Source organism: Electrophorus electricus, unplaced genomic scaffold, assembly GCF_041902795.1.
Source record: "Electrophorus electricus isolate QZ-2024a unplaced genomic scaffold, ASM4190279v1 Scaffold56, whole genome shotgun sequence".
Lineage (NCBI taxonomy): Eukaryota > Metazoa > Chordata > Actinopteri > Gymnotiformes > Gymnotidae > Electrophorus > Electrophorus electricus.
In genome coordinates, this window is record NW_027658774.1 from 141,263 (window position 1) to 167,689 (window position 26,427).

General features: G+C 42.5%; 1 protein-coding gene across 10 annotated transcripts in view; it reads left to right on the plus strand.

Moving 5' to 3' along the window:
- LOC113586422 (nuclear receptor coactivator 3) overlaps positions 1–26,427 on the plus strand; it is a 72,458-nt gene that overhangs the window by 39,788 nt on the left and 6,243 nt on the right. For 5 of the 10 annotated variants that reach the window (XM_081709547.1, XM_081709549.1, XM_081709548.1 and 2 more), the window contains 13 exons: positions 859–909; positions 8,868–8,972; positions 9,117–9,277; positions 17,341–17,441; positions 17,816–17,990; positions 19,258–19,425; positions 21,645–21,731; positions 22,663–22,803; positions 22,885–23,032; positions 23,368–23,963; positions 24,123–25,204; positions 25,508–25,619; positions 26,094–26,285. In XM_081709547.1, the coding sequence (XP_081565673.1) occupies positions 8,887–8,972; positions 9,117–9,277; positions 17,341–17,441; positions 17,816–17,990; positions 19,258–19,425; positions 21,645–21,731; positions 22,663–22,803; positions 22,885–23,032; positions 23,368–23,963; positions 24,123–25,204; positions 25,508–25,619; positions 26,094–26,285 (3,049 nt within the window). In that variant the 5' untranslated portion in view covers positions 859–909; positions 8,868–8,886. Of the gene's footprint in view, positions 1–858; positions 910–1,733; positions 3,139–8,351; positions 8,491–8,867; positions 8,973–9,116; positions 9,278–17,340; positions 17,442–17,815; positions 17,991–19,257; positions 19,426–21,644; positions 21,732–22,662; positions 22,804–22,884; positions 23,033–23,367; positions 23,964–24,122; positions 25,205–25,507; positions 25,620–26,093; positions 26,286–26,427 lie in introns of all 10 variants that reach the window. The other 5 variants (XM_081709556.1, XM_081709555.1, XM_081709553.1 and 2 more) reach the window with 3 other exon arrangements.

Below are 26,427 nucleotides of genomic sequence, written 5' to 3' on the forward strand. Positions count from 1 at the left end.
CCAAGCCTTGTTATTTAATCATCAAGTTACAAAGATACACTTTCTTTATCCTTTCTCTCTGTCTCTCCCACTGCAATCTCTGTATCTCACTGAAATCTCTCTGTCTTTCTCTCTCAGTGAAATGACTCTCAGAGTAATCAGTCTCTGTCACTGTAATGTCTGTTTGTCTCTCACAGACAAACAGACATTACAGTGAGAGAGACAGAGAGATTACAATCTTTGTCTGTCTGACTTATCTCTCACTACAATTTCTGTGCATTCTCTTTTTAACAGTATTCTTTCATTTTTCTCTTACATTTCTTTTTTCTTTCCTCTTCATTCTCTCATTCTTGTTTTCTTTCATGCTCACGCTCTCTTTCTTTCTCCTTCCTGTCATTCATTTACATGTTCTCGCTTCTGTTTCTCCCCTGTGCTTCCTGACAGTGCTTTGTGCTTGAAAACAGCTGCATAGTGGCTCTCAAGCACACAAACGTTAGCGGTTAGAGCTGCTGCACCTAGAGACCCCCCCCCCCCCCCATCCTAAATCATTCTTGTTAATTTTCTCCATAAACAAGCAACACTTTTGCCTCAGCTACTAGCCCACTGGTCTTGGTATTTCTGTAAATACAGTGGTAGTGTTGTCCATTCACCCACCAAATAAAACCAGTGGGCTTAATAAATGGCACTTTTGGGTGACCAGTGCTTGTGAATTCCTGTCTGAAATTGTCACAAGCATGACTTGTGCAACGACACTGAGCACAGATGTGAACTGAGATGTATTCGTGTTTCTGGTGCGAGTTCCAGTGAAGTAGCTCTGTTTAATCTGTCTTGCTTTGATTCGTTCAGTACTAAATCAATGCCTTTTCTCTCATTTTTCAGGATGTGAAGCAGAACAAAGCATGAGCTTTTTGTTTAACCACTGCTGAAGAGGTAAGAGTGCTGTGTGTGTGTGTGTGTGTGTGTGTGTGTGTGTGTGTGTGTGTGTGTGCGTGTTTGTATCTGCGCATGCATGCACGCACATGCTCTTGAGAAGCTGCGTTTTTCCCTGACCTAGTATAACAAATGTGTCGAGTGTAGCTATTGTGTCTAGTGTAGCTATTGTCAACAGTGTGATCGGTGTCACCAATGTGACCTGTGACCTCTTTCTATCTCCCGCCCTCCTTCTTGCTATTTGCATAATGAAATGACACTCCTGGTCTCGCTCCCCCTACGCTTTGCTTTCTTTGTCACTCTTTCTTCCTGTTTCTCATTTCTTCTTCTCTCGCTCGCTCTCACTCTCTCTCTCTCTCTCTCTATCAGGACTTGGAGTAGCTTTATTTGTCATGACTGTAGTGAGTACCATATTACAGAAGCAATTCAAAAAAAGCAGTGGTAATTTCAAAATAAGTGACAACAAAGATAAGATTTGGAAAATCTCTCTCTCTCTCTCTCTCTCTCTCTCTCTCTCTCTCTCGTGTGTGTGGGGGGGGGGGTTGAAAATAAAGTTACATGACTTAGTAACGAGTTAGTGAAAGGGTTAGGCTTAGAGTTACAGTGAAAGCCAGTTAGGATTACAAGAGAATTATTGTGTTGTGTAGTGGAAGGATGGGGTTATGACAGGTGAGCATAAAGAGAGGAAAAATCAAGGAATGATTCAGTATAGAATGAAAATACTCTCTTCCTGTTAAAGTATCTTAAGAGTAGTTTCCTGGCCTAACAGATATGTCTGATGATTTCAATCACTGAACACTTGAAACCTTCTCCTCTCTTTACAGGCTGAGGACTCTTCAGTCTCACCAGAGGCTGATGTTAGATAAGTTTAAATAAAAGCATCCCTCCATAGTTCTTTTCAATAACAGGGGTTAGCTTGTTGGCAAAAGCACTCTATGAATAGAGTTAGCATGTTAGCGAAAGCACTATGAATAGACAGGAGTTAGCATGTTAACATTAGGTTAGCTGAGCAGTGCATCGTGGTGACAGAAACTCAGCATGCTCCCTTGGGCCTTTTCTGCACTTTTATTTCCCATTATTTTCCTTTTTTTTCTTCTCCCTGCAACCATTTTATCCCTCTGAGAAGAGTTAAGATTCGTGTTCAGGCAAAACAAAACCACGCAAAGAGCTTCTACATATTTGTAACTGTTTATCTTTCCTTAGGTAGCTTTAATTTCAAACTGCTATTATTTTTTTCATTGTTACGAGTAGTAAAAGTACTGTTTGTTACTACTACTACTACTACTGCTGCTACTACTACTATTAATAATAATGATGTGAAAAAATAAGTTTGACATTAAAACCTCCTGTCTTAAGAGCTGATTTGCCGAACATGGCAAATCAGTTTTGTGAAAGACAAATTAGATGCATTCTTAAAATTAGATGTCGTACTGACATTATGTACACAGTGCAATAATTCTGTTGCTTTGCTCTTGGACTCCTCTGTTTAACAGCAGCATAAAATCTGCCTAGTGGGTATATTAACTCTAACCCTAACCTAGTAGGTACATTAACTCTAACCCTAGTGGGTACATTAACTCTAACCCTAACCTAGTGGGTACATTAATTCTAACCCTAGTGAGTACATGAACTCTAATTCTAAGGGGTATATTAACTTCACCCCTAACCCTACTGGGTACATTAACTGTAACCCTAACCCTAGTGAGTACCTTGACTCTAACTCTAACCCTAGTGGGTTAACTATTTTCATGGGACACCCCAACCCTATTCTCCCTTGGCATATCCCAGAGTTTTATCCCTCTTCCACTACCACTCAGCTTCCCTGCCTCCCTGCCTCCCTGCTTCAACTGCCTTCTTGCTGCACTGCCTCCGTACCTCCCTGCTTAACAGCCTCACTGTCTCCTTGCTTTACTGCCTGACAGCCTCAGTGCCCCTAAATGAAACTGCTTTTCCCTGCTTGGCCTGTTAAAAACTAGAATGGAGGTCATCCATTTCCCTGAGGCAATATTCTCTTGTACTGTCTCTCACACCACTTGTTTAGAGAAAATCATTTGTTTCATGTAAAGAAGACGTCACTTCTCCTGTCTTTACTGTTTTCTAAAGCCACAACCTCTGTGCAACCTTTCTCGTGTGTCTCCTTTGCTGTGTGAGTTGAGACTGAAGCTGAAAAAAATGAGGAACAAGAGAAGGAACGTGTAAACTCTAGAGTGAAGCTATAGGGACTCTTGAGTAAGCACTGGCAAGAATTGCAAGTGGTGTCTCACTATTAAGCATGTCTGTGTTTAGAAGTGTGAGAGCTCTCTCATTATTCTAACCCTAACCCTATTCAGCATGCATGTGTTGCTGTTACCTCATGCACCATTAACATTTATGGCATTTGGCAGAAAATCTTATTCAGAGTGAATTACAAAAGTGCTTTGTCATTTACTCATTGAATATATCCTAGGCAGTACAGTAGGTTAGAGTCCAAGATACCATTGAACTAGAATGCTGTTGAAATACAGGGATCACTGCTGATATCTAGAAGTGCAAAACGCATATTGGCTATATAACAGACAACAATCAGTGCAAAAACAATGAGTATTAGAGTTTTAGTCAAAATAGGAGCAGGATCAGTGGTCATTTAAATATTCCACAAATGGGTGGGTCTTCAGCCTGCGTTTGAAGACTGTAAGGGACTCTGCTGTCCAGACAGCCAGTGGAAGTTCATTCCACCATCTAGGAGCCAGGACAGAGAATAGTCTCCATGCTTATCTCCATGAGACTCGAAACATGGTATTTCAAGTCGAGCCGTACTTGAGGTTCGAAGTACTCGAGGTACGGATCGGGCTTTGACCATTCACATGTATCGAAGGGCTAGTCTATTTTTGGCTTTGTTGGTGAACATCAAGATTTTAAATCTGATGTGGGTGGTTACTGGAAGCCAAAGAAGGGAGTGCAGCAGTGGAGTGACATGTGTAAACTTCAGAAGATTGAAGACCAGTCACACTGCTGCATTCTGGATAAGTTGTAGAGGTTTGATGGCTGGAAGACCAGCAAATAGCAAGTTGCAGTAATCAAGCTTTGAGATAACAAGAGATTCTACAAGCACCTGGGCAGCTTCCTCTGAGAGATGATACAAAGGAAAAAGTTCTGCAAGACCAGGTCAGATTTGAAACATGATTTGAGAATGAGAACTGGTTGTGCAAATTATGCCCAGGCTACAAGCAGTTTCAGATGGTGATACCAGGGAGTTCCCAAAGAAAACTGAGGTCATAGTAAGGGCTGGGAGTTCCTGGGAACAGAAGCTAGGTTTTATTGGGGTTGAGCTTCAAGTGGTGGGCTGACATCCGTGACACAATGTCAGTCAAGTATGCTGAGATACTGTAAATCTGTGTCAGAGGGTGGGAAAGAAATAAATAATTATGTGTTATCAGCATTGCAGAGATAGGAGAAGCCATGAGAAGATGATACTTCATCAAGAGAATGAGTATACCAGAGAAGAGAAAAGGGCCTAACACTGAGCCCTGGGAGACACAGGTGGAGAGTCTACATGGATTGGATATGGATCCTCTCCATATTACCTGATAGGACTGAAACCCTCTCCATGCAGGGCCAGTCACACCAAGGCTGGAGAGAACAGAAAGGAGAATGTTGTGGTTTACTGAGTCAAAGGCTGCTGAAATGGCTAAAAGAATAAAGACAGATGACAGTTTGGCATCTTAGGCAGCATGAAGCTTCTCCATTACTGCTATGAGGGCTGTTTCTGTTGAATGTGTTGGTTTGTAGTCAGACTGATTGGCATCATGGAGCTGGTTCTGCGTGAGGAAAAGAGATAATTGATTGTAAAATGCTTGTTTAAGAACTTTTGAGAGGAAAGAGATAAGTGATACCAGTCTGTAATTGATTATGTTGGAGTTGTTGAGTGTGGCCTTCTTGAGGATTGGCGGTTTCGTCCAGAGGATAAGGAGTTGTTGATGATGACAGAGATGAAAGGAAACAGATCTCTTGAGATTGTCTGGAACAGAGTGGAAGGAATGGGATCCAGTGGACATGTAGTCGGATTGCTGGACATCCAGAGTTTAAGAATTTTGTGTGAGGAGAGAGAATAAAAAGAAGCCAGGGTGTTGGATTAGGGGAATGAACACTGGTTGGAGGATTGGGAAACCCAGCACCATTTTAGTGTTAGGGTTTAGGTTAGGTTTTGGGTTACAGTTAGCTTTTGGGTTACACTGGGTTATGGTTAGGGTTTTGGTTAGGGTTTAGGTTAGGTTTTGGGTTACACAGTCTGAAGAAAACTGTCAATGTGATGGTTTTAAAAATCTAGCAATGCAATATTTGCATATGATGATGCATGATATGTAGATATGTTACATTATTCTGGTCTAAGACTATGCAGTGAAGGAGCATGAAGAAGAAAAGTGAAAAGGGTAGCTGTGGTTAAACAGTGATATTTTCTGCTCATAGCATGAGTATTGAAACTCATTATAGCAACGAGTGGAGCATCTCTCTTGTTCATACTTTCCTTGCAAATATGAGTCATGAGTACTTTTATTTATGGAACTGTAGAATAATAATTATTGCTCTGCTGGAGTTACTCCACCCCAGGCATCCAGAAGAGTAGAGTTGGGAAGAATATAGGAAAACACTTCTCTGCTAGGATAAGAAAGGCTTTGGTCTGTCCATGTGTTCAAAAGCAACAAGGAGACATACATAAATATATAGTAAGCCACAGTGAGAAAGACAATCAGACAGAGACACAGAGAGACTTAGACAGATGGACAAAAACAGAGAGAGAGGGAGAGAGAGAGAGACCGACAAAGTGATGGACAGACTTACAGATAGATTGAAAGACACGCAAAAGCTCTCTGTAATTCTCAGAAACTCTCCTGTCTTTTGGACCATTTCCACATGCACTTCTAGAGCACTGCTTACCTCTCAATTGCATCACCCACATCAATAGCTCTGCTACGCCCATCGCACCTCTCATCCCCTCCACCCACCCCCACCCACAGCACTACTCAGGTAGAAGATGTGGAATGATGGACTATTTTTTTACCAAGCAGTTTCTTTGGCATCCGTTTTGTCTGTGTGTGTGCGCGCACGCACACAAGTATACTAGGAACACCTGAAGCTTGTGAAGCATATAATACAGCCTAATCTAAGATGCATGTGTTTAGAACATAACAGACCCACACCTTTGTTGTATAGTAAAACTAGACACTAGAGCTAATGCTAACTAGTGCTAACCCTATTATAGATCTGTAGTATGCATTGCATAATTAATGTGAAATACAGTTTGCACTGCATACATACAGAGTACATTGCATACATTTATTGTTCACTTTTTTAGTAACACCTCCCTTGTTCTTACACTCACCAGCCCCTATTTAAAACACTTTATAAACACTTGCATTATACCTTGCAAGTGTAATGTGTATGAATGTGGTATGAATACCGCAATAAATTGGCAATTAATGTTGATAAAATTCATTGGTTCACCATCCTGATTACCAGGGAATGTATAATTATTTTTTATTAGAAGTTAATTAACAAGTGTCATCACAAGTTCTGCAATGTCATTGATCATCAACCCACAATTAGAAGTTTATTTTTTATTTATTATTGTTACTAACCCTAACCCTAGTTTAATATTTTTGTTGTTTTATAGTAATGCACTGAATTAAAAATTGAGGTTTAAAAATTGAGGTTTAATAATGACCATGAAGTATTGGTCATTATCATAGTGCTATCACAAAACAAAATTAACCAAACAAGATTTGTGGTGAACCAAATGTGATTAAAACAACAAAAACAAATAAACCAGAATATTATTAAAGCAATCTATAGGGACAAGGGAGATTAGGACTGATTACCTAGCAAACAAGAAAAAAGTTGGTTATGGTTACCTAATGGAATTACCTAATGTAATTACAATCTAATCTATTTCTGAGGTACAAAAATGATAGTAACCTGACTGGTGTCAACTATTGAGTATATGAAATGTGGCCTTACACTTCAATGAGTTTGACCAGGTCAGAACAGGCACATGGGTTGGGAGGGCGCCATTAGACTGTAGGGACTACTAGCCTGCGTACCGCATCATGGAGCTGATGAGCACCAAAATGTCTCCCAATTCATTAGACTTGGTTTTCTAACCTGCCTCAGTCAGAGAACTGGTGCACTGGCATTGTAGGCCCTCTCCTCAGGCAATGGCATAACTGCGGTCTTAGGTTCTGTGTTCTACTCTTGTCTTTGCTGAAGATACTGGAACCGATTAATCACTGGCCACATGACAAAAACTTAGTCTCTATCAGCAACAAAAAAATGGGTTTGCTTGATCAAAAATGTAGGTCACAGAGAGTGCGACGAAATAAGTGACACACACTAAAGGAGAAGACAAACAAACTTGGATCTAAGAAAAATAAAATGAAAGTGTATTCCACTCTTCTTAGAGAGAAGCTATTAACTTATTTTCACACAGAAGATTAATTCTCAGTTTCTTCCCACTTTCCTTAGAAACTTTCTTCCACCACTCCATCTTTTTATCAGCCCAGCTTGACCTCAAACTCAAGCTTCAGCCTGGGCTAATTGATACCTGTAACATGGGCTCGAACCCAGGTCAAATGGGTGATGGCACCAACAGCTTACTGGGTGAGCAACCATGCTCTAATGATGGTGGGCTCGTGTGCAGAACAGTTAGTTCGTAGAACCGGTAAAACAAGAAAAAGGGGCACAAATACCCGCTAGACTGCAGCAGCTGTAGAACTACCTGCGTGCATATCGCCCTTCAAAGGAATGGAGGACAACAAAAGTAGAGGGGAAAAAACTAAACACCACGCCAAGTGTGGGGAAAAGGGAGAACCAAGGACGTGGCGTGGTGTTTAGGGAAGAATGGCAGCCCAGATGCCCTGGGGGAAAACCAAACAAACTTCCCAAACAAAACCAGAAAACAGGGAGGAACTGTAATGGCTAAGGGGAGCTTTTGGAGAGAGACAGATTTGAGGGGGGAAAACTGGAGAGGGGAGGGGACGTGTAAAAACACGGGACACCCTCACAGCACAGAGGGCTCACAGACCTCAATACCTAAAGTTACTGGCTAGGAGCTTTGCTCAGAACTTTGGCAAAGTCCCAGCACTGAGTGACTGGGTCACTGGGCTTATATAGGTGTAGCCCAGCTGTTGGGCGTTAAGCCTGATTAGTGGTGTGCCTGACTCGAGGCCTCTCTCTGGTGGCTGGAGGGGGCCTCAGCCTGGCACCGACCCTTATAGTGCCAACCTGCTCTTGGATTTAAAAGCTGAATGTGTTGATTGTAAAGTGACCTTGGGTTCCTTGAAAGGTGCTGTATAAATCCAACTTCAATCATTTATTAATTAAGCATTAAAGAGTAGCACACACCTGTTCAGGTTTCACACATATTAACATCCTTTATCTTAATAATGGGGAGGAAATTCCTTTTCAAGGCATTTTCAGGAGGCTCAGCATGCCAGCATGGATGACAGTGTTGGCGCATGTGCCAAGTGCCACCAGCGCTGAAATCATCACATAACTGGTTTTGTTGTCCTGTGGAGACATTAAAAGACCTGGAACTCACAGCATCAGGTTTATGATGTCCCTTTATGTCCTAATATATTTCTGTTGTTTGGTTTATGATATGTTTACTGGAGTATGTAGTTCATACAAGTGTATAGTCTGAGATTTAAGCCTAAAGAAGTGGACATGGAAAAGACACAAGATCCAAGAAGGCAGTAATAATTCCCACCAATTTTGTTTTCCAATGATGCACACAAAAGCTATTTGAGTACTTAATAACACCCCCTTGTGGGCAATCGTAAGTCTGCTGGACATGAGTGAATGAGTTCTCTGCCAGATCCTGGGATTCACAACTAAAGAATAGTGTTTCTACCCAAGTGGATAATGTTTGAGACAAAAGGTGTGTATAACCCTTTATGACCTCTTTTGTCTGTCTTTTTGTCCAGCTGCTGATATGTACATAAGATGAGCGGCGTGACGGACAACTCCATGGAGTCACTGTGCTCCGACCGCAAACGCAAGCTGTCCACGTGCGACACACCAGGTTTGGGGTAAGATGGGACCAAACCAACCCTGCTCATAGTTGTGGATATGAAGTTTGAAGTTGGAAGTTGGGTATGCAAAGTATGAGGTTGAGGTACAGGAAGCAGATTGTTTCCTTACAAGGGGCATAACAGCCATATGTGCTCCTGCAGGTGTGACAAACGGCGAAGAGAGCAGGAGAGTAAGTATATCGAGGAGCTGGCTGAACTGATTTCAGCCAACCTCAGTGACATTGACAGCTTTAACGTCAAGCCGGACAAGTGTGCAATTCTCAAGGAGACAGTGCGCCAGATTCGACAGATTAAAGAGCAAGGTAGGCTTTTATTGCTGTTAGTGTTCCCTTTACCATACCATCACTCACACACACACACACACACACTAACTTTGGTATAGGAGGTGTCTCCAGTGTTATCTCTCAATCAATGCTACACACCTACCTCACGATCAATGAGATTTCAGAACAAAGTCACACTGGCTCAGACATTACCCAGGCCAACAATCAGATGCGTGAGAGTGGAGAATAGATACTGTCCTGAGATTGGGCAGCAGTCCAAGCAGACTACCAAGACCAAGTGAAGTACCTGAAGATGTGAATGAAGCATATGAGCAATCTGATCCATGTCTACACAGCTCCCTGGCATAAAGCCAATTACACTCCAGGAACGCCTTGGCCAAGGACTCTTACTGGTAGGGGTATTACTCACTATGTTATACCAACCGTTGTTCCGAGGCAGATTGATCTTGTTATTCCTGGGATTTGTTCCCTTCCAAGCCTCTAGTAGAAGGATGAGTAAGTATGTGTGTTGGTGCACAAGACCCAGGCTATCAATACCCATGTTCTACCAGTCAGAGACCCTGCTGGCATAGAAAGCTGGTCACAGGAGGAAATAGAAGCCACTGACATCAAGACAAGGAAACTGAGACTGTACACTAAGTGGAGGAGGAGCGCTGAGGACTAGTGAGCATCAGAGCCGCTATCCAGAATGAAACAACCAAGATCCAGGAGTGCTTACTGAGTACCTCAGACAGCAGAAACCCAAAGAGGAAGGGAATGAGGAGGAGATGGACCCATCTTGTAAGGATAAACGCCTGCATGTTATGTACCACTGGCAAATCATGGAAGTGACTGAAATGATAAAAGTCTTACACATGGCTGGAAAAGGCTGGCTTGAAAGACAACATGGCAGCACGGGAACAAGCTCTGAATACAAGATCAGTACTGGCTGGTCTACCACACCAGGCAGAACCTCAAATGCAGGCTGTGCAAAGATGCCCCTGAGACAATCCAGCACATAACAGCAGGATGCAAGATCTTAGCAGGCAGCGCGTACCTGAAACAGCATAACCAAGTGGCTGGTATATGCTACAGAAACATCTGTACTGAGTACAGGCTGGAAGTGTCATGGTCAAAGTGGGATACACCCCCAAGGGTGGAGGAGAAAGACTGTGCTAAGATCCCATGGGACTTCCAGATACAGACTGACAAAATGGTAATGGCTAACCAGCAGGACAGTAGTGTTGGACAAACAGCAGAAGAGGATCTTAATGATAGGGTTCAGCAATCCCAAGTGATCGCAACATCAGGAACAAGGAGCACAAAAAGCTCACAAAATACCAAGGGCTGAAAGAAGAGCGGAGGGTGAAGACAACTGTAGTTCTCATGGTAATCAGAGCACTAGGGGCTGTGACTCACAAAATGGGAGAATGGCTCCAGCAGATCCCAGGAACGACATCCAAGATCTCCATCCAGAAGTGTGCAGTCCTGGGAACAGCTAAGGTACTACACAGGATGGTAAAAGACCTGAGCTTGAATGACAAAGACTGTCCAGGGGAGGGCGGTTGGGAAATATATATGCACAGCCATAACATTAATTCCACTGTCAGGTGATATTGATTATCTCATTACATTGGTTCCTTGTCAACAGGTGTGATAGGTTAGGCTGTAAGTGAACAGTTAGTTCTTGGAATTGATGTGTTGAAAGCAGGAAATATTGGCCAGCATAAGGATCTGAGCAACAAGGGCTACTGTGAACATTGTTGCAGAGCAAGTACACCCGTTCTTTGTGAATGGTATTCCCTAACAGTAGTGGCTTCTTACATCAGGATAATGATGCAAAATTTATGCACACTGCAAAAATTGTTCAGGAATGGTTTGAGGAACATGATGAAGAGTTCAAAGTTTTTATTTGGCCTCCAAATTCCCCAGATCTTAGTCCAGTCTAAGATCTACATCTGGGGCATGTGTTGGAACAACAAGTCTGATAATTGAAGGCCCCATCTTGCAAATTACAGGACATACAGCATCTGCATGTACATGTGCTGCATGTACATGCAGAATAACTGACCAGCTGGGATGACCCCCATGTAGTGAAGATTCCTTATTGTTTAATACTGCCAGACCATGTTGACATTTTTGGCTGTAGAGATATGTCTGTCTTTTTTGCAGAGCCTGTATTTAGTGATGGCTGTTAGGATGCAGTGACTGTTTAGCTACAGTATTCTTAAAATAAATTACAGTTGCAGTGATTCCCTTTGCCATTGAATCTTCCGTGCACTTTGCCACCTTCCACCTTAATCAGACAAGGCTAGCCATTGCCTTTTAGGATGCGTGTGAATCAGTTCTGTTTTGGTTGTTGCTGTAGATGTAATGATTCACATTTCTCAGAGCAGATGATTAGCCAAAGCCCATGTCCATGCATGTGGTGTTGATCATGTATCACATTAACAACTTTAATATCATTTATGCCTCTTTGCAGTTTATGGTACATTATGGTTCTTAACATTCATCTTTACACAGCAAAAACCTAAGTATTGAATTAACACCAATAATGTTCAGCTATCTCTTAGTTAATTCATTTGTGTTCAGGTAGACACAACAGTGCAAACACTATAGGTGTTGCTTTACTACTATAGGTTTTGCCAATAAAAATTCATGTCTAAATATCAAGGTTTATTGTTATTTTTTGGCTCTGAAAATAAAAATGAATGGATAATAATACATTTTTAAGTTTATAGTATGGTAATTATATTTAAAATAATTGGAAACAGTTCTAGAGAAGTGCATCTCTGCATGTCTTGTGTTTGACAGTGCAGATCGTCTGTTGTTTGCAAGGAAAAGCATTGAGTTGGTTTGGTGAGATGGTAGACATCATCTCATGCAATTTAGCATGACAGTTTCATAGCATTTGAACATGATAAACTGAGAGCTAATGAACTGATGATGGAATTTCATTTATCCTTCATTTATTCTGAGTAAGGAAGTTAAAACTATCCAAATACAAATACCAAAGATCTATGCAGACATCTGGAGACATCTAAGTGTATGTACACTTAGTGATCATTGTATTATGTTCAGCTACTTCACAGTTGTACCTAATAGGTTGCCACACATTTCACAGTCAATAATTAGTTGCCATCCACTACTACTGATGCCACTATTGTACTCTTAAGTGAACTGACTTTCAACTTGAGTCCTGTACTCTGTGTATGTTGTCCTGGATGCTTTTCATATACATTTATACTGTAATTGACCTTGCAGATACTGTTTATGCATAAATTTATATTTAGGACAAATTCCTCTTTTAGGAATAAATATCCAGACATCCAGACTCCTTTTTTCTTTATCAGGTCATTTAGGAAAGAGGACCCTGAAAATATGCCAAAATTGTGCAGAGAACACATGTATCCTGCAGACTGAGCTAGATAATAGCTGAAAGTGAGATACACATGTATCATACAGATGGCACTAGATAGTAGGTGAAGGTGATGTACACTTGTATAAACACATATTTCTACAGTGTATACAAGTTATATTTTATTTATATAGTAAATATAGCCAAGGCTGACATTGTCATAGTCACCAGTGAAGAGCCACACCCCTCTGGATGGAACCAGACACTGAACTGAAACATTATAGTATATAGAGTGAAAACATTAAATTAATTACTTTAAAACTAATGCAAAATTTGTGGCATGTCGCCTATGGGCACTATTAATGTCTTCCGTTATCGGTTTACTTGTTCGCTGCTGGTCACACGATTGTCCACATGGCTGTGTGATGCTAGAATAGGAAACATCTCACATTCCTCCACCCTAACCCTAGAATAGGAAACATCTCACATTCCTCCACCCTAACCCTAGAATAGGAAACATCTCACGTTCCCCCACCCTAACCCTAGAATAGGAAATATGTCATAATCCTCTATCCTAACCCTAGAATAGGAAACATCTCACTTTCCTCCACTGTAACCCTAGAATAGAAAACATCTCACGTTCCTCCATCCTAACACTACAATAGGAAACATCTCAAGTTCCTCCACCCTAATACTAGAATAAGAAACCTCTCACATTCCTCCACCCTAACCCTAGAATAGGAAACCTTTTGCATTCCTCCACCCTAACCCTAGAATAGGAAACATCTCACATTCCTCTATCCTAACCCTAGAATAGGAAACATCTCACATTCCTCCACCATAACCATAGAATAGGAAACATCTCACATTCCTCCACCCTAACCCTAGAATAGGAAACCTTTTGCATTCCTCCACCCTAACCCTAGAATAGGAAACCTCTCACATTCCTCCACCCTAACGCTAGAATAGGAAAGCTCTCACATTCCTCCACCCTAACCCTAGAATAGGAAATATCTCACATTCCTTCACCTTAACCATAGAATAGGATACATCTCATGTTCCTTCTCCCTAACCCTAGAATAGGAAACATCTCACTTTCTTTCACCTTAACCTTGGAATAGAAAACATCTCACGTTCCTCCGCCCTAACACTAGAATAAGAAACCGCTCAGTCTTCCACATTCCTCTATCCTAACCCTAGAATATGAAATATCTCACATTCCTCTATCCTAACACTAGAATAGGAAACATTTCACATTCCTCCACCCTGACCCTAGAATAGGAAACATCTCACATTCCTCCACCCTAAACTTAGAATAGAAAGCATCTCACATTCCTCTACCCTAACCCTAGAATAGGACACATCTCACGTTCCTCCACCCTAACCTTAGAATAGAAAACATCTCACATTCCTCCACCCTAACCTTAGAATAGGAAACCTCTCACATTCCTCCACCCTAACCCTAGAATAGTAAACCTCTCACATTCCTCTATCCTAACCCTAGAATGGAAAACATCTCACATTCCTCCACCTTAACCCTAGAATAGGAAACATCTCACGTTCCTCCACACTAACCCTAGTATAGGAAACATCTCACATTCCTCCACCCTAACCTTAGAATAGAAAACTCCTCATATTCCTCCACCCTAACGCTAGAATAGGAAACATCTCACATTCCTCCACCCTAACCCTAGAATAGGAAATATCTCACATTCCTCCACCTTAACCATAGAATAGGATACATCTCATGTTCCTTCTCCCTAACCCTAGACTAGGAAACATCTCACTTTCTTTCACCTTAACCTTGGAATAGAAAACATCTCATGTTCCTCCACCCTAACACTAGAATAAGAAACCGCTCACAGTCTTCCACATTCCTCTATCCTAACCCTAGAATATGAAACATCTCACATTCCTCCACCCTAACCCTAGAATAGTAAACCTCTCACATTCCTCTATCCAAACCCTAGAATGGGAAACATCTCACATTCCTCCACCCTAACCTTAGAATAGAAAACATCTCACATTCCTCCACCCTAACCCTAGAATAGGAAACCTCTCACATTCCTCCACCTTAACCCTAGAATAGGAAACATCTGACGTTCCTCCACCCTAACCCTAGTATAGGAAACATCTCACATTCCTCCACCCTAACCTTAGAATAGAAAACTCCTCACATTCCTCCACCCTAACACTAGAAAAAGAAACTCCTCACATTCCTCCACCCTAACGCTAGAATAGGAAACATGTCACATTCCTCCAGCCTAACCCTAGAATAGGAAACATCTCAAATTCCTCCACCTTACCCATAGAATAGGATACAGCTCACGTTCTTCCACCCTAACCCTAGAATAGGAAATATGTGACAATCCTCTATCCTAACCCTAGAATAGGAAACATCTCACTTTCCTTCACCTTAACCCTAGAATAGGAAACATCTCAAATTCCTCCACCTTAACCATAGAATAGGAAACATCTCACGTTCCTCCACCCTAACCTTAGAATAGGAAACATCTTATGTTCCTCCACCCTAACACTAGAATAGGAAATATGTGACAATCCTCTATCCTAACCCTAGAATAGGAAACATCTCCCTTTCCTCCACCGTAAACATAAAATAGAAAACATCTCATGTTCCTCCACCCTAACACTAGAATAGGAAACATCTCAAGTTCCTGCACCCTAACACTAGAATAAGAAACCTATCACATTCCTCTATCCTAACCCTAGAATGGGAAACATCTCACATTCCTCCACCTTAACCCTAGGATAGGAAAGATATCACGTTCCTCCACCCTAACACTAGAATAGGAAATATCTCACGTTCTTCCACCCTAACACTAGAATAGGAAATATCTCACGTTCCTTCACCTTAACACTAGAATCACATCACGTTCCTCTACTATAACCCTGAAACAAGAGGGTGAAAGTCATTTCCCAGCCCGCAGACCACCATAAGCCTCCATTTCATCTCACTATAGGTATCAATTCTTCTCACATGCAGCTGGTGCAGTTTTATGATTTCGTTAATATAATAGAAATTCTTCCTGGAACATGTCTAAAGTAAGGCAGACTTCTCCCTTGCTCAGTAGTGGATGTAAAATATAAGTATTTATTTTGTTTCCACTTTCCTCATTGTCTTACAGTTTTATTATCTGACTTTTATGTTCTGAGTCTGGCACGACGACAAGCCAGAGCTTTAAGAAATGAGACAAGGGAGAGTGAGACCTAGAGGTTCATAGTGAGGGCAAAAAAAAAGGTGAACGAGAGGAGAGAAATGAGAAAAAAATGGAGAGAAGCGGAGAGAGAGAAATGGAAAAAAGAAGACAAGAGAGACAGCTGGGCAGAAAAAGAGGGAGAGAGTACTAAGTAGGTGAAGCGGGAGTGGGGTAAGGGAAGGAGGGAGCGAGGGAAAGAAGGAGGCGGAGAGAAAGCGGGAGAGGAAGAAGCTAAACCTTCTCAAGCGGCACAGCTGTCTCTGACTTTGTGGGGACAGGTTGCCATAGTTACAGGAAGTGAATAATGAAGTGGCACTCTTTCTCTGTCCTTGTTTCTTAATCTCTCACTCCCTCACTTTCTCTCACACGCTCACTGTATTTGTCTCTCACTCTCACACTCTCCGTATCTCTTTAATTCTCTCTTTCTCTCTCTGTCCTTCACTCTCTCTCTTGCAACGTTACTGTTCCAGTCTTAACATCCTGCTTTCATTTTTGTTCATTTCTCATTCTGTCAGTCTCCGTGTTTTACCTCCAGTAAATAAATGCAGCTTATGATATCCAGACCTTGCTAAACCAGAAGGTCTCTCTCACTCCTTTCCCCATTTCCCTCTCTCCCTTTATCTCTCTTTCTGCATTTTTTCCATTTTGTTCGCTCTCTCTTTGTCTGTCTGTCTGTCTGTCTGTCTGTCTCTCCCTCTCCCTCCTGCCTGCCAGTGATAGTCAAACTACTAGTTTTGTAGACCCACCTCCAGGGAGCTCATCAAATGGAATCGTTCCTCTAACTCTGATTGGCTCGGTTCTGCTTTAACGCCGTCTCCTCTCTGCTTCTCCCCCTGAATACAAAAGCAGCAGATTAGGCAGTTACCTGCAACGCCAGCCCACCTCTTCTACCTGCTGCCCAATAAGAGGCACTAAGATTTGGCATAGTAATGTGCGTTGTGTGTAGAGTGCAACTGGATCTTGCGTCCCCCTAGTGGTCATAATCGTTTATGTTAAAGATTTGGTTTCTGTGTGTGTGGAATATTATCAGGTCACCCAACATCCTGTTTTTGTGTTGTTATATATTTTTCCAAACGATCCAGTTAATTAAAGGGTTATGTTTGCAAGTAGATATTTAGTTTGATCGTATGTTTACTGAATAGGATAGTCATGCGTCATATCTGTAAACATTCACAATTCCACCAAACCAGTAAATCAATGTGCTATGCAGTGGCCTATATGTCAATTTCTCTAACAGTCCAGATACAGCTTATGACTACCCCTAACCCACATACATGATGGCCTTTATAATAAGCTCACAAATTAGCTGTAATAGAGTAAAAAAAAGATAACACACAAATCTGGACTTTAAATAACCTGTTGCCTGTGTTTCTATCATGGGGAAATTTCTGTCCATGAGAGAGAATGTGCTTATGTGTGTATGTATGTGGTTTGTGGGAGAAGGACTAAGTGTGTGTATATGTGCGTATGTATGTGGCTTGTATGTATTGCTTGATTGGCTCCGTTACCTTTGTGTAAATGCGCAGGAAAGGCCACGTCCAGTGATGACGATGTTCAGAAGGCGGACGTGTCCTCGACAGGTCAGGGGGTCATCGACAAAGACCATCTGGGGCCACTGTTACTCCAGGTGAGCAAGAGGTCAAAGTGCATTAAGAGTTTTGATAAAGGAGAGACATCAAAGTTGCATTAAAACTCAAAAAGAGACTTAGTAGTGCGTTTCTTGCTTAACTCCCACATATGGATTTTGTCCAGGAATGTGACCAGCAAAGTGCACATGTTTAAATAGCAGAATGTATTCAGTGTTCTGTTTGTTAGATCGTTTAAGTTGTTTATTTTTTAATCATTTATTTTTTGGGGATTGATAGAAGTCCAGGTCTTTGGGGAAGCTGCAGTAAGATAACAGTAAATGCTGTCTAAGAGGAATATTAGAGGAATATTAGAAGAATATTGCAGAAATATTGGAGGAATGTATTCCTGACTCCATGTCTCACGGTTCTGTAGGCCCTGGATGGCTTCCTGTTTGTGGTGAACCGAGAGGGCAGTGTTGTTTTTGTGTCAGACAACGTCACACAGTATCTGCAGTACAAGCAGGAGGAACTGATTAACACGAGTGTGTACAACATTCTCCATGCAGAGGACAGGGAGGAGTTTCACAAGAACCTACCAAGGAACAATGGTTAGTCTCACACACACACGCATACTTGTAACACACAAGCACATGTAACACACATACACACACTTGACACACCCACCCACCGTGAAAGCTATGCCACACAGGTCACCATTTTGTTGACGAGTAGCTATATATTGCATCTGTGCCTTTAGCCATCACAGAGAATTGGTTTTGATTTGATAAACACTCACGGAAATTTTCAACACTCCTCCAGGAACACATGGCCTTGTGTGTATACATAGAAAACATGCACTCTGTATGCTCCCACCCACACACACACATACTCACTGATCCAACCTCATTAGGTGGAGCAGAGCTGTATGCCTGGGGTGGGCGGGGGGGATGGTGATTGCTCCACACATCTTCAACAGGCCTGTGTTTCATTCAGATCCCACTGTAGTTATCAGGAAGTCTAGCACCACTAAATAATGTGGACTCTTCTGGAGTGTTTGCACATGCCTGCATATGCGTGTGTATTGAGATATCGAGATGGCACAGTGCACAGCTGAACGTGACTCAGGTTTGAGTCTTACTGAAACTGCATACTGGCCCCTCCTTCTTGCTAATCCAAACCCTTTTGGAAATTGTCAGTCTTTGTTGCATTTGGTGCTCTATTAGCCAGCCTGAATAACAAGCAGGAAAAAGTAGGCACAGTTTTTTATATGTACATTATTAAGGTTAGGAAAGAAGGCGGAGCAGGATTGGTTAGCATGGTAAGGAAATGCCACACTCATGGATCTATACATGCATCTGCCTCTCTCAGTCTGTCTTACTGTCTCTGTGTGTGCTAGTTGTAAAAAAAAAAAAATAGAGAGAAATTCCAGATTTAATCAGGACTTCTACCTGTCCCATTTCACATTCGCAATCCTGATATGCACCTCACCACTGGATAGCTGCTGCAACAGTGTGTCTAACCCTGGTGGGTCTTACCCTGGTGGGTCTAACCCTAGAGTGACTAACCATGGTGGGTCTAACTCTGGTGGGTCTAACCCTGGTGAGCCTAACCCTAGAGTGTCTAACCCTTGTGTGTCTAACCCTAGTGCAGCAGTGATGTGTGTAAATCTAGTTCTGTAATCCTTAATAAACATCGCTTAAACATTTAAAGCATATGCACTTATACACATACTGCTTGCATGTATATATGAAACTCAATTCATACAAATGTATATATGAAACCCCATTTATATAACCCCATTTATATAACCCCATTTCACCATGCTTGTCCTCCACCCCTACTGTCTTAACCCCAAGCTTCTCCTCAACCCCCCAGTAAATGGCGTTTCATGGGCAGCTGAGGTCCCTCGCCAGAAGAGTCACACCTTCAACTGCCGTATGCTGGTGAAGTTTGTTGCTGAAGAGGCCGGTGGGAGCCCGCGCTATGAGACCATGCAGTGTTTTGCCCTCACGCAGCCCAAGGCCATGATAGAAGAGGGAGACGGTATGGCCACACTATGATTTCCTTGGGCATCATTTCCAGACAGCCACAAGGGGGCATTTCTTTGGGTACCATTTCTGTAGTAATAAGTCTTATGTTGAGCACAGGGTGTTTTCACCCTAGAGCTTTTTTTTTGACCCAAGACTACTTACTGTAAGAGTTCAATATGTTTAGTCAAGTGTGAAAGTTGGTTTCAAATGGTCTGATCTCTGCTCCACCTGAAATCGTTGGACTGGAGTTCACTTCAAATGAACTCTGGTGCAGTCTGCTATACGTATGCTGTACGTACCCTGCCCTCAGTGCAGTGTGTGGGTTGGCACGTTGCATCCTTTTATTGTGTGACTAAATCAACGTCACTTCTGTTACATGGCCCCGATTGGTGGCAAAACAGACAGGGCTGTAACAGTCCTAAGAGGAAATATGTGTGTGTATGAGGCATGTGTAAAATAGCCAAGGCTGAGACCAACACCAGTAACCTCTGCGTTTATCAATTTACTTGCACCAATAAAATCAGTGGCGAGAGCATATAGTTCAAAGCATAAGAACAATTCTAGTGAGTTGACCATAAAGTACGGGTGGACGCTGTGGACGATGACAAAGAGACAAAAATAATAAAACAGCTTCCCTGCCACCTGCATGCCTTTCCTGGTCAACACTGCAATGAAGTGGCACCCGCCCCTAGTCTACCACATCTATACATTGAAATCACCTGTAACCATGTTACCTGACTTTTCCACACCAACAGATAGGGGAAACATAAAAGCAATCTCGTAAGTAAACTAAACAGTATTGTTCGTACACTGTCACAAGACTTTAGTAATAACTCAAAGCATGCCCCGAATCAGCTCCGCCCCGCATACTTTTGCAGGAGATCCGCCTTTAAAGCAGTAGTCCTGCGTCCATCTCGGCCCACAAGGCGTCTTATTGGTTTACCTGTAACAGGGAAAAGCAACCAATATAAAGCACACCAACGTGCACACCTGGCATGTAACACTTCCCTTTTCGAATTTTGTGAAAGGACTGCAGAGTATTTGATATAAATGGTTTTAACTGTAGTGTTTTCTGAACATTAATGATTAAAAGTAATATGTTCAAATGTACATATCCATTCACTCACACACATGATGACCCAGTTAACACAATGTGGGGAACAGGTTATTTGCCTTCTAGTGAGAGAATTAAAGGAAACATAATCACTTCTTAGCACTGTTCACTGGCATTGACTCGCGACCAGTGATATATTAATCCATTCTTTAAAAAAGTATATTGCTTCCTGTTTGGCCATGAAGTAAAAGAGGTTCAGGGTTCAGTTAAGGAGAAAGAGCAGAGAAACCTGACAGAAACAGAGCCAGAGAGGAGAAAGAGTGACTAAACAATAACGCACTCGCCTTCTCTACATCCATGAAGTTAACCACTCTGTGGCTTTAACATAATGAAACTAACTACATGAAAAACAAAAAATGATTGTTTGTAGATAGCCTTTTATAAGGTGGATTGGAAAATTTGAATAAGAAGAGAATAAGCTAACTTGACTGTCATATATATATATATTTTTGGCTAGACAGAAGAACCATGTTGTAATTATCATCAGACTGCATTGGTTTTAAGCAGAGGTCACCGGAAGAGAGACTCATGGTATAGGTAGTCACTCGGCTCACTTACTGCCTGGTGTGTGTGTGTATAAAACACATTATATAAATATATTATCATTATATACGTATATTAGTATATTATATAGATATAGTGAGTATGTCATCTCATTAAGAGACATGCTGTATAGCATATATACATCACCCAAACTACTGAACCACAGCTCTACAGTGGTCTTTGTTTAAATAACTTTGGATTGTTACTGATATCGGGAGACATTCAAATGCAAGGTGTCAGTATCATTCCAACTCTAAAAATAATGAAGTTAAACAGACAAAGGTAGTACCGAATATTTTGCAAACCTGCACACAGAAAAGTAACATATGGAAGTGTGCAACTGATTTATGTTGTGGAGTTCTTCTGTTTGAAAGCATCCAGCGATAGTGAGCCCCTAACCCCAAATGAGCCCAGGATCTATCTTGGGTATTTGAAGAGTGTCTGGTTATAATAGGGTTATGTGGTTTGTGTGTATGTCTTTGGTTATAAAGGGGTTATGTGATGTGTGTGTGTGTGTGTGTGTGTGTGTGTGTGTGTGTGTGTGTGTGTGTGTGTGTGTGTGTGTGTGTTCTAAGACCTGCAGTCGTGTATGATCTGCGTTGCACGACGTGTGACTGCTGTGGAGAGGACAGAGAGCTTCAACACCAGACATGAGCTCTCAGGTTAACCACACACACAGTGCAACATATCAAAACATGCGATCCCACGTTAGGGTTAGAGTTTGGGTTAGTTGGGGTTATGGTTACGGTTAGGGTTTCCACTGTTATTATGCTTGTACTCTTCAATTAAAGTACATAGTGCACCCTTAATCAGGTAGCCACAATATTTCTCCCAAAGACAATAATAATTTACTACATATCCTCAATTTAGCTATAACATTTTAAATGACAATTTTATTAAGTAAATCTGTACAATTTCCCGTTGCTGGTATAATTGAATAGCAGTGACTTTTCCAGTCGGTTTTGGCCTTTTTCCTCTGATCTCTTCAGCAGGTTATGAAAGCAAATAGTTTTACTGTGAAATGACAATATGATCTGTGATTTTCTGATTAGGTCACTGAAGAGGTTTTCCAACTGAAAATGTCCCATTGTTTGTGTAATTAAATCCCATCTGTGGTTCTTCTTTACATATTTATTAATGCTGTATAGAAGCTGTAGATCACAGACTCACACCAAGGTTTCACTATAGCACATTGCAGTGAACCAAGTTTAGAACTACATTTAATTTAGACTTTAGTCTGTTTGATCAGGCTGGGATCAGATTAAGCCAGCATTTGTTATACTTAATAATCTCTAATGAAAACAATTTGAATAGCATTCTTCCCCATAATAGTAATAGCAACAATAACAATGGAAACAATGAAAGAAAGGCTTATTCTTCATATGTTGCATTATATTATGATGTAAATTTCAATACAATCATTGAAATTTATATATCATTATATATCATTGTTATCATTGCATTATATATTACAATTTCATAATCAGCCTAGTAATTGAACATAAACTCCTTCCACCTGCTTTTACATTGGATCTGCCTAAGCCCTCATTCAGCCTGTACATTCATTGAAACTTTTTGTTGTTGTTCAAATAGGTAAGTTGATTCAGATAGACCAGAATTCCCTGCGCGCTTCCATGCGTCCTGGCTGGGAGGACCTCCTGAGACGTTGTATTCAGATGTTTCTGCAGCACAGCGATGGGCAACCCTGGTCCCATAAACGCCACTACCATGAGGGTACGTGCAATGCAGCCAGTATTCCTCCCCCAGAGTCATATCAGTCCTGAATCTGATCTCTCCTGCTCTATGCCTCACTAGCCTTCCTCCAGGGTCATGCGGAGACACCCGTGTACAGATTTTCATTGTCTGATGGCACCCCGGTCACAGCACAAACCAAAAGCAAACTTTACCGCAACCCACTGACCAATGAACCACAAGGATTTGTATCAACCCACCTGCTGCAGAGGTGAAGACTCACTCATACACTCCCAAACCCTGTAAAAATAGCAGACATACACTACAGAGGTGTAGACTCACTCAAACACTCCCAGATCCTGTAAAAAAAAACAGCATTTTGTTCATATTTTTAATTTTTGATATTTTTACTTATTACCTTTACACTAATAATTGCATTGCATAATGCATTGTCGGAAATCTATATATGTATGTTATTTATATGTAGTTATATATATGTATGTGTACATGTCTATGTATGTAACAAGGTATAAATGTTTGCTACATTTGAACATATTGATCCATCACAAAAGAACAATAATAAGAGTTCTTCTTGCATATTTACAGAGAGCCCAATGGTTGTCGTGCTAACCAAAGTGGAGGCATGATGCAAGCTGGCATGAGACAGCAGGCTATGAGTGGTGTCAACCCCAATGCCCAAATGAACATGGGTCCGAGTGGAGGCATGGGCATGGCTAACATGGGAGGAATGGGCATGAACCGGGGTTATGACATGGGTCCCATGGGTCACATGGGTGGTGGATCAATGTATGGGGGCAGTGGAGCCAACATGGGCAACCGAATGATGCAGATGAACCAGATGAATCAGATGAATCCAATGAACCAGATGAGTCAGATGAATCAGATAAATCAGATAAACCAAATGAACCAGATGAATACAATGAATCAAATGAGTCAAATGAACCAAATGAATCAAATAAACCACATGAATCAAATAAATCCAATGCATCATTCCAGTCCTGGGATGCAGCATCCACACCACCACCAGCAGCCGCCGTTTCAGGCCAGCGGTAGCTACGGACTTGGCGGTATGAACAGCCCTTCCCAGGGAAGTCCTGGCATTAATGGACCCCAGCAGGGCCTCCTCATGTCTCCCCGCAACAGAGGGAGTCCCAAAATGTCCTCCAGCCAGTTCTCTCCAGGTGAGTGAGGAACAGAGGCATTCACTTGTAAATGAGAGCCTTGCTGGTATGATTTCGTTGGCTTAGGATTGTATATCAGTATTTTGTTCACGTCTGCTCTCCGTGATGGAGGTTTCTCTGTAACGTAATATTGTGTGTGTCTGTGTGTGTGTATATCAGGCATGCACTCCCCTATGGGTCCAGGCAGTGTGGGTGGAGGAGCTGGTGGAGGAGGTAACGGCTCCTTTTCTAGCAGCTCTCTCAATGCTCTCCAGGCCATTAGTGAAGGTGTGGGCACACCGCTCCCCTCTAGCCTGACCTCCCCACCCCCAGCCCACAAACCCGACAGCTCCCCCAGCATGCACTCCTCCTCACAGCCCAACCAGCCCAAACCTGGACATGCTGACTCCAAGAGCCCAGCAGGAGTCTTCGGTATTGGAAGTGGAGACCATCACCCCCTGCATCTCCAGCAGCACCATGGTCACACCCATCAGGCCGAGGGCAGTGGCATGGACCGTCCCGACAGTCAGGCTGCTGGAGCTGGAAAACATCACGGGGAGGGAAGCAGCGAGGCAGGAGCGGCGCCCTCTGAGCCTTCCAGGAGGGTTCCAGATGGCAAGGGCCACAAAAAGCTTCTGCAGCTTCTCACCTCACCTACTGAGGAACTGGGGCTAGGAGTGGGAAGCGCACCCCCTGGACCTCCCACAGCCACCAGTGTGTCAATGGCCTCTGAAGGCAAAGAATCTGCCTGTGTCACGAGTCCGTCCTCGAATAGTGTGTCCTCTTCCACCAATCAGAACCAAGTTCATGGAACAGCGGGCGTGTCTGGAGCTCTAGGCTCCTCCCACTACACAGCATCCCTGCAAGAGAAGCACAAGATCCTTCACAAGCTGCTCCAGAATGGGAACACACCTGATGAAGTGGCAAAAATCACTGCAGAGGCAACTGGCAAGGTGACCCTGGGCCAGGAGACAGGTACTGGGGTAGGAGAGGTAGGTCCAGCCAGTGCGGGTGTGGGAGGTGCCACAGCAGGAGCTCCACCTGAGGCCAAGCAGGAGCAGCATAGCCCCAAGGAGAAGAAAACCCACGCTCTGCTCCACTACCTCCTCAACAAGGATGACTCTAAAGAGCCTGCCGATGGCAAGCCAAAACCTGAAGATGTGGAGAGTAAAAGGGTAGCTGGAGGAAACATTGGCACCCCCCTCAACAGAGTAGCCCACGACAACATGGAGAACAAGATCAAGGCTGAGCCTCCTGATGAGGTGAGAACTTTACACACTGTTTGAAAGAATGCTGGAGTTGGAAACCAATGAACATAGTACAGTTTCATCTATATAATATTCTTGATCATTGATAACAAAGTTGAATAATATTTTTTAATATATTTCAAAACCTCTGATGAAAAGCTCCTAGACTACACCAGATGGTATAACCTAAAGTAAAGCCCTTAATTTTGCATTCATCTTGTATATCTGCCAATATTTTTCATATAGTAGTTTTTCATATGTTCACATAACTGTTAAGTGTATTATGGTATGGGAGCAGGGTTTGTGTTTTTACTGCAGCTGGACACCATCCTGGGAGGCCTGAGAAGCTCTGGCGCAGACATCCCAGAGCAGGGAGATGTAGGGGGTGTGTCTGACGTAGAGAGTAAGGCGCACTCCTTCGATGACGATGGTAAAACAATTCTACTGCTAAATAGAGTGGAATGGAATTTGCTAAGTAGTTACCCTGCGATTATTTTAATCAAGTCTACAGTTTTTAGATTTTAGAGGCTGCCACAGTGCCCGACATTATGTCTGACATCACGCCTGACATCACATCCAACACCATGATCGAATTTGCACACTGCATTTGATTCTTATAGGTGGCTATGAGATAATTAATCCTAACCCTAACCCTAGGCTGCTATGAGATAATTAACCCTAACCCTAACCCTAGGCTGCTATGAGATAATTAACCCTAACCCTAACCCTAGGCTGCTATGAGATAATTAACCCTAACCCTAACCCTAGGCTGCTATGAGATAATTAATCCTAACCCTAACCCTAGGCTGCTATGAGATAATTAACCCTAACCCTAACCCTAACCCTAGGCTCCTATGAGATAAATGAAATGGCTGATGAACCAGTCCTCTTCCTTATCTCCCAGGAACGAGCAGCCCTGGAATGGGGCCGGGGCCACGGGCATCCTTCCACAGGGCTATGCCAGTGGATGCCAAGCCGTCTGGTGGCGTGGGGCTCTCCACCCGGCGCAGTGCCCCCTGTCCTATACCCATAAAACAGGAGAGCCTGGATGGCCAGCGCACGATGGCAGGTCCTGACAGTTACCATGGGAACATGGGTATGTGGATGCAGAGTACTGCAGCAACAAATCAAGCTTGTCTGTTTCTGCTCCTCTTTGCCTGTCGGATGGTGGATAGATTTTGGGGTCAGTTTGGTCCTTTTGGCTGATCAGGAGTAAGGACGTACGTGGTGCTTAGAAA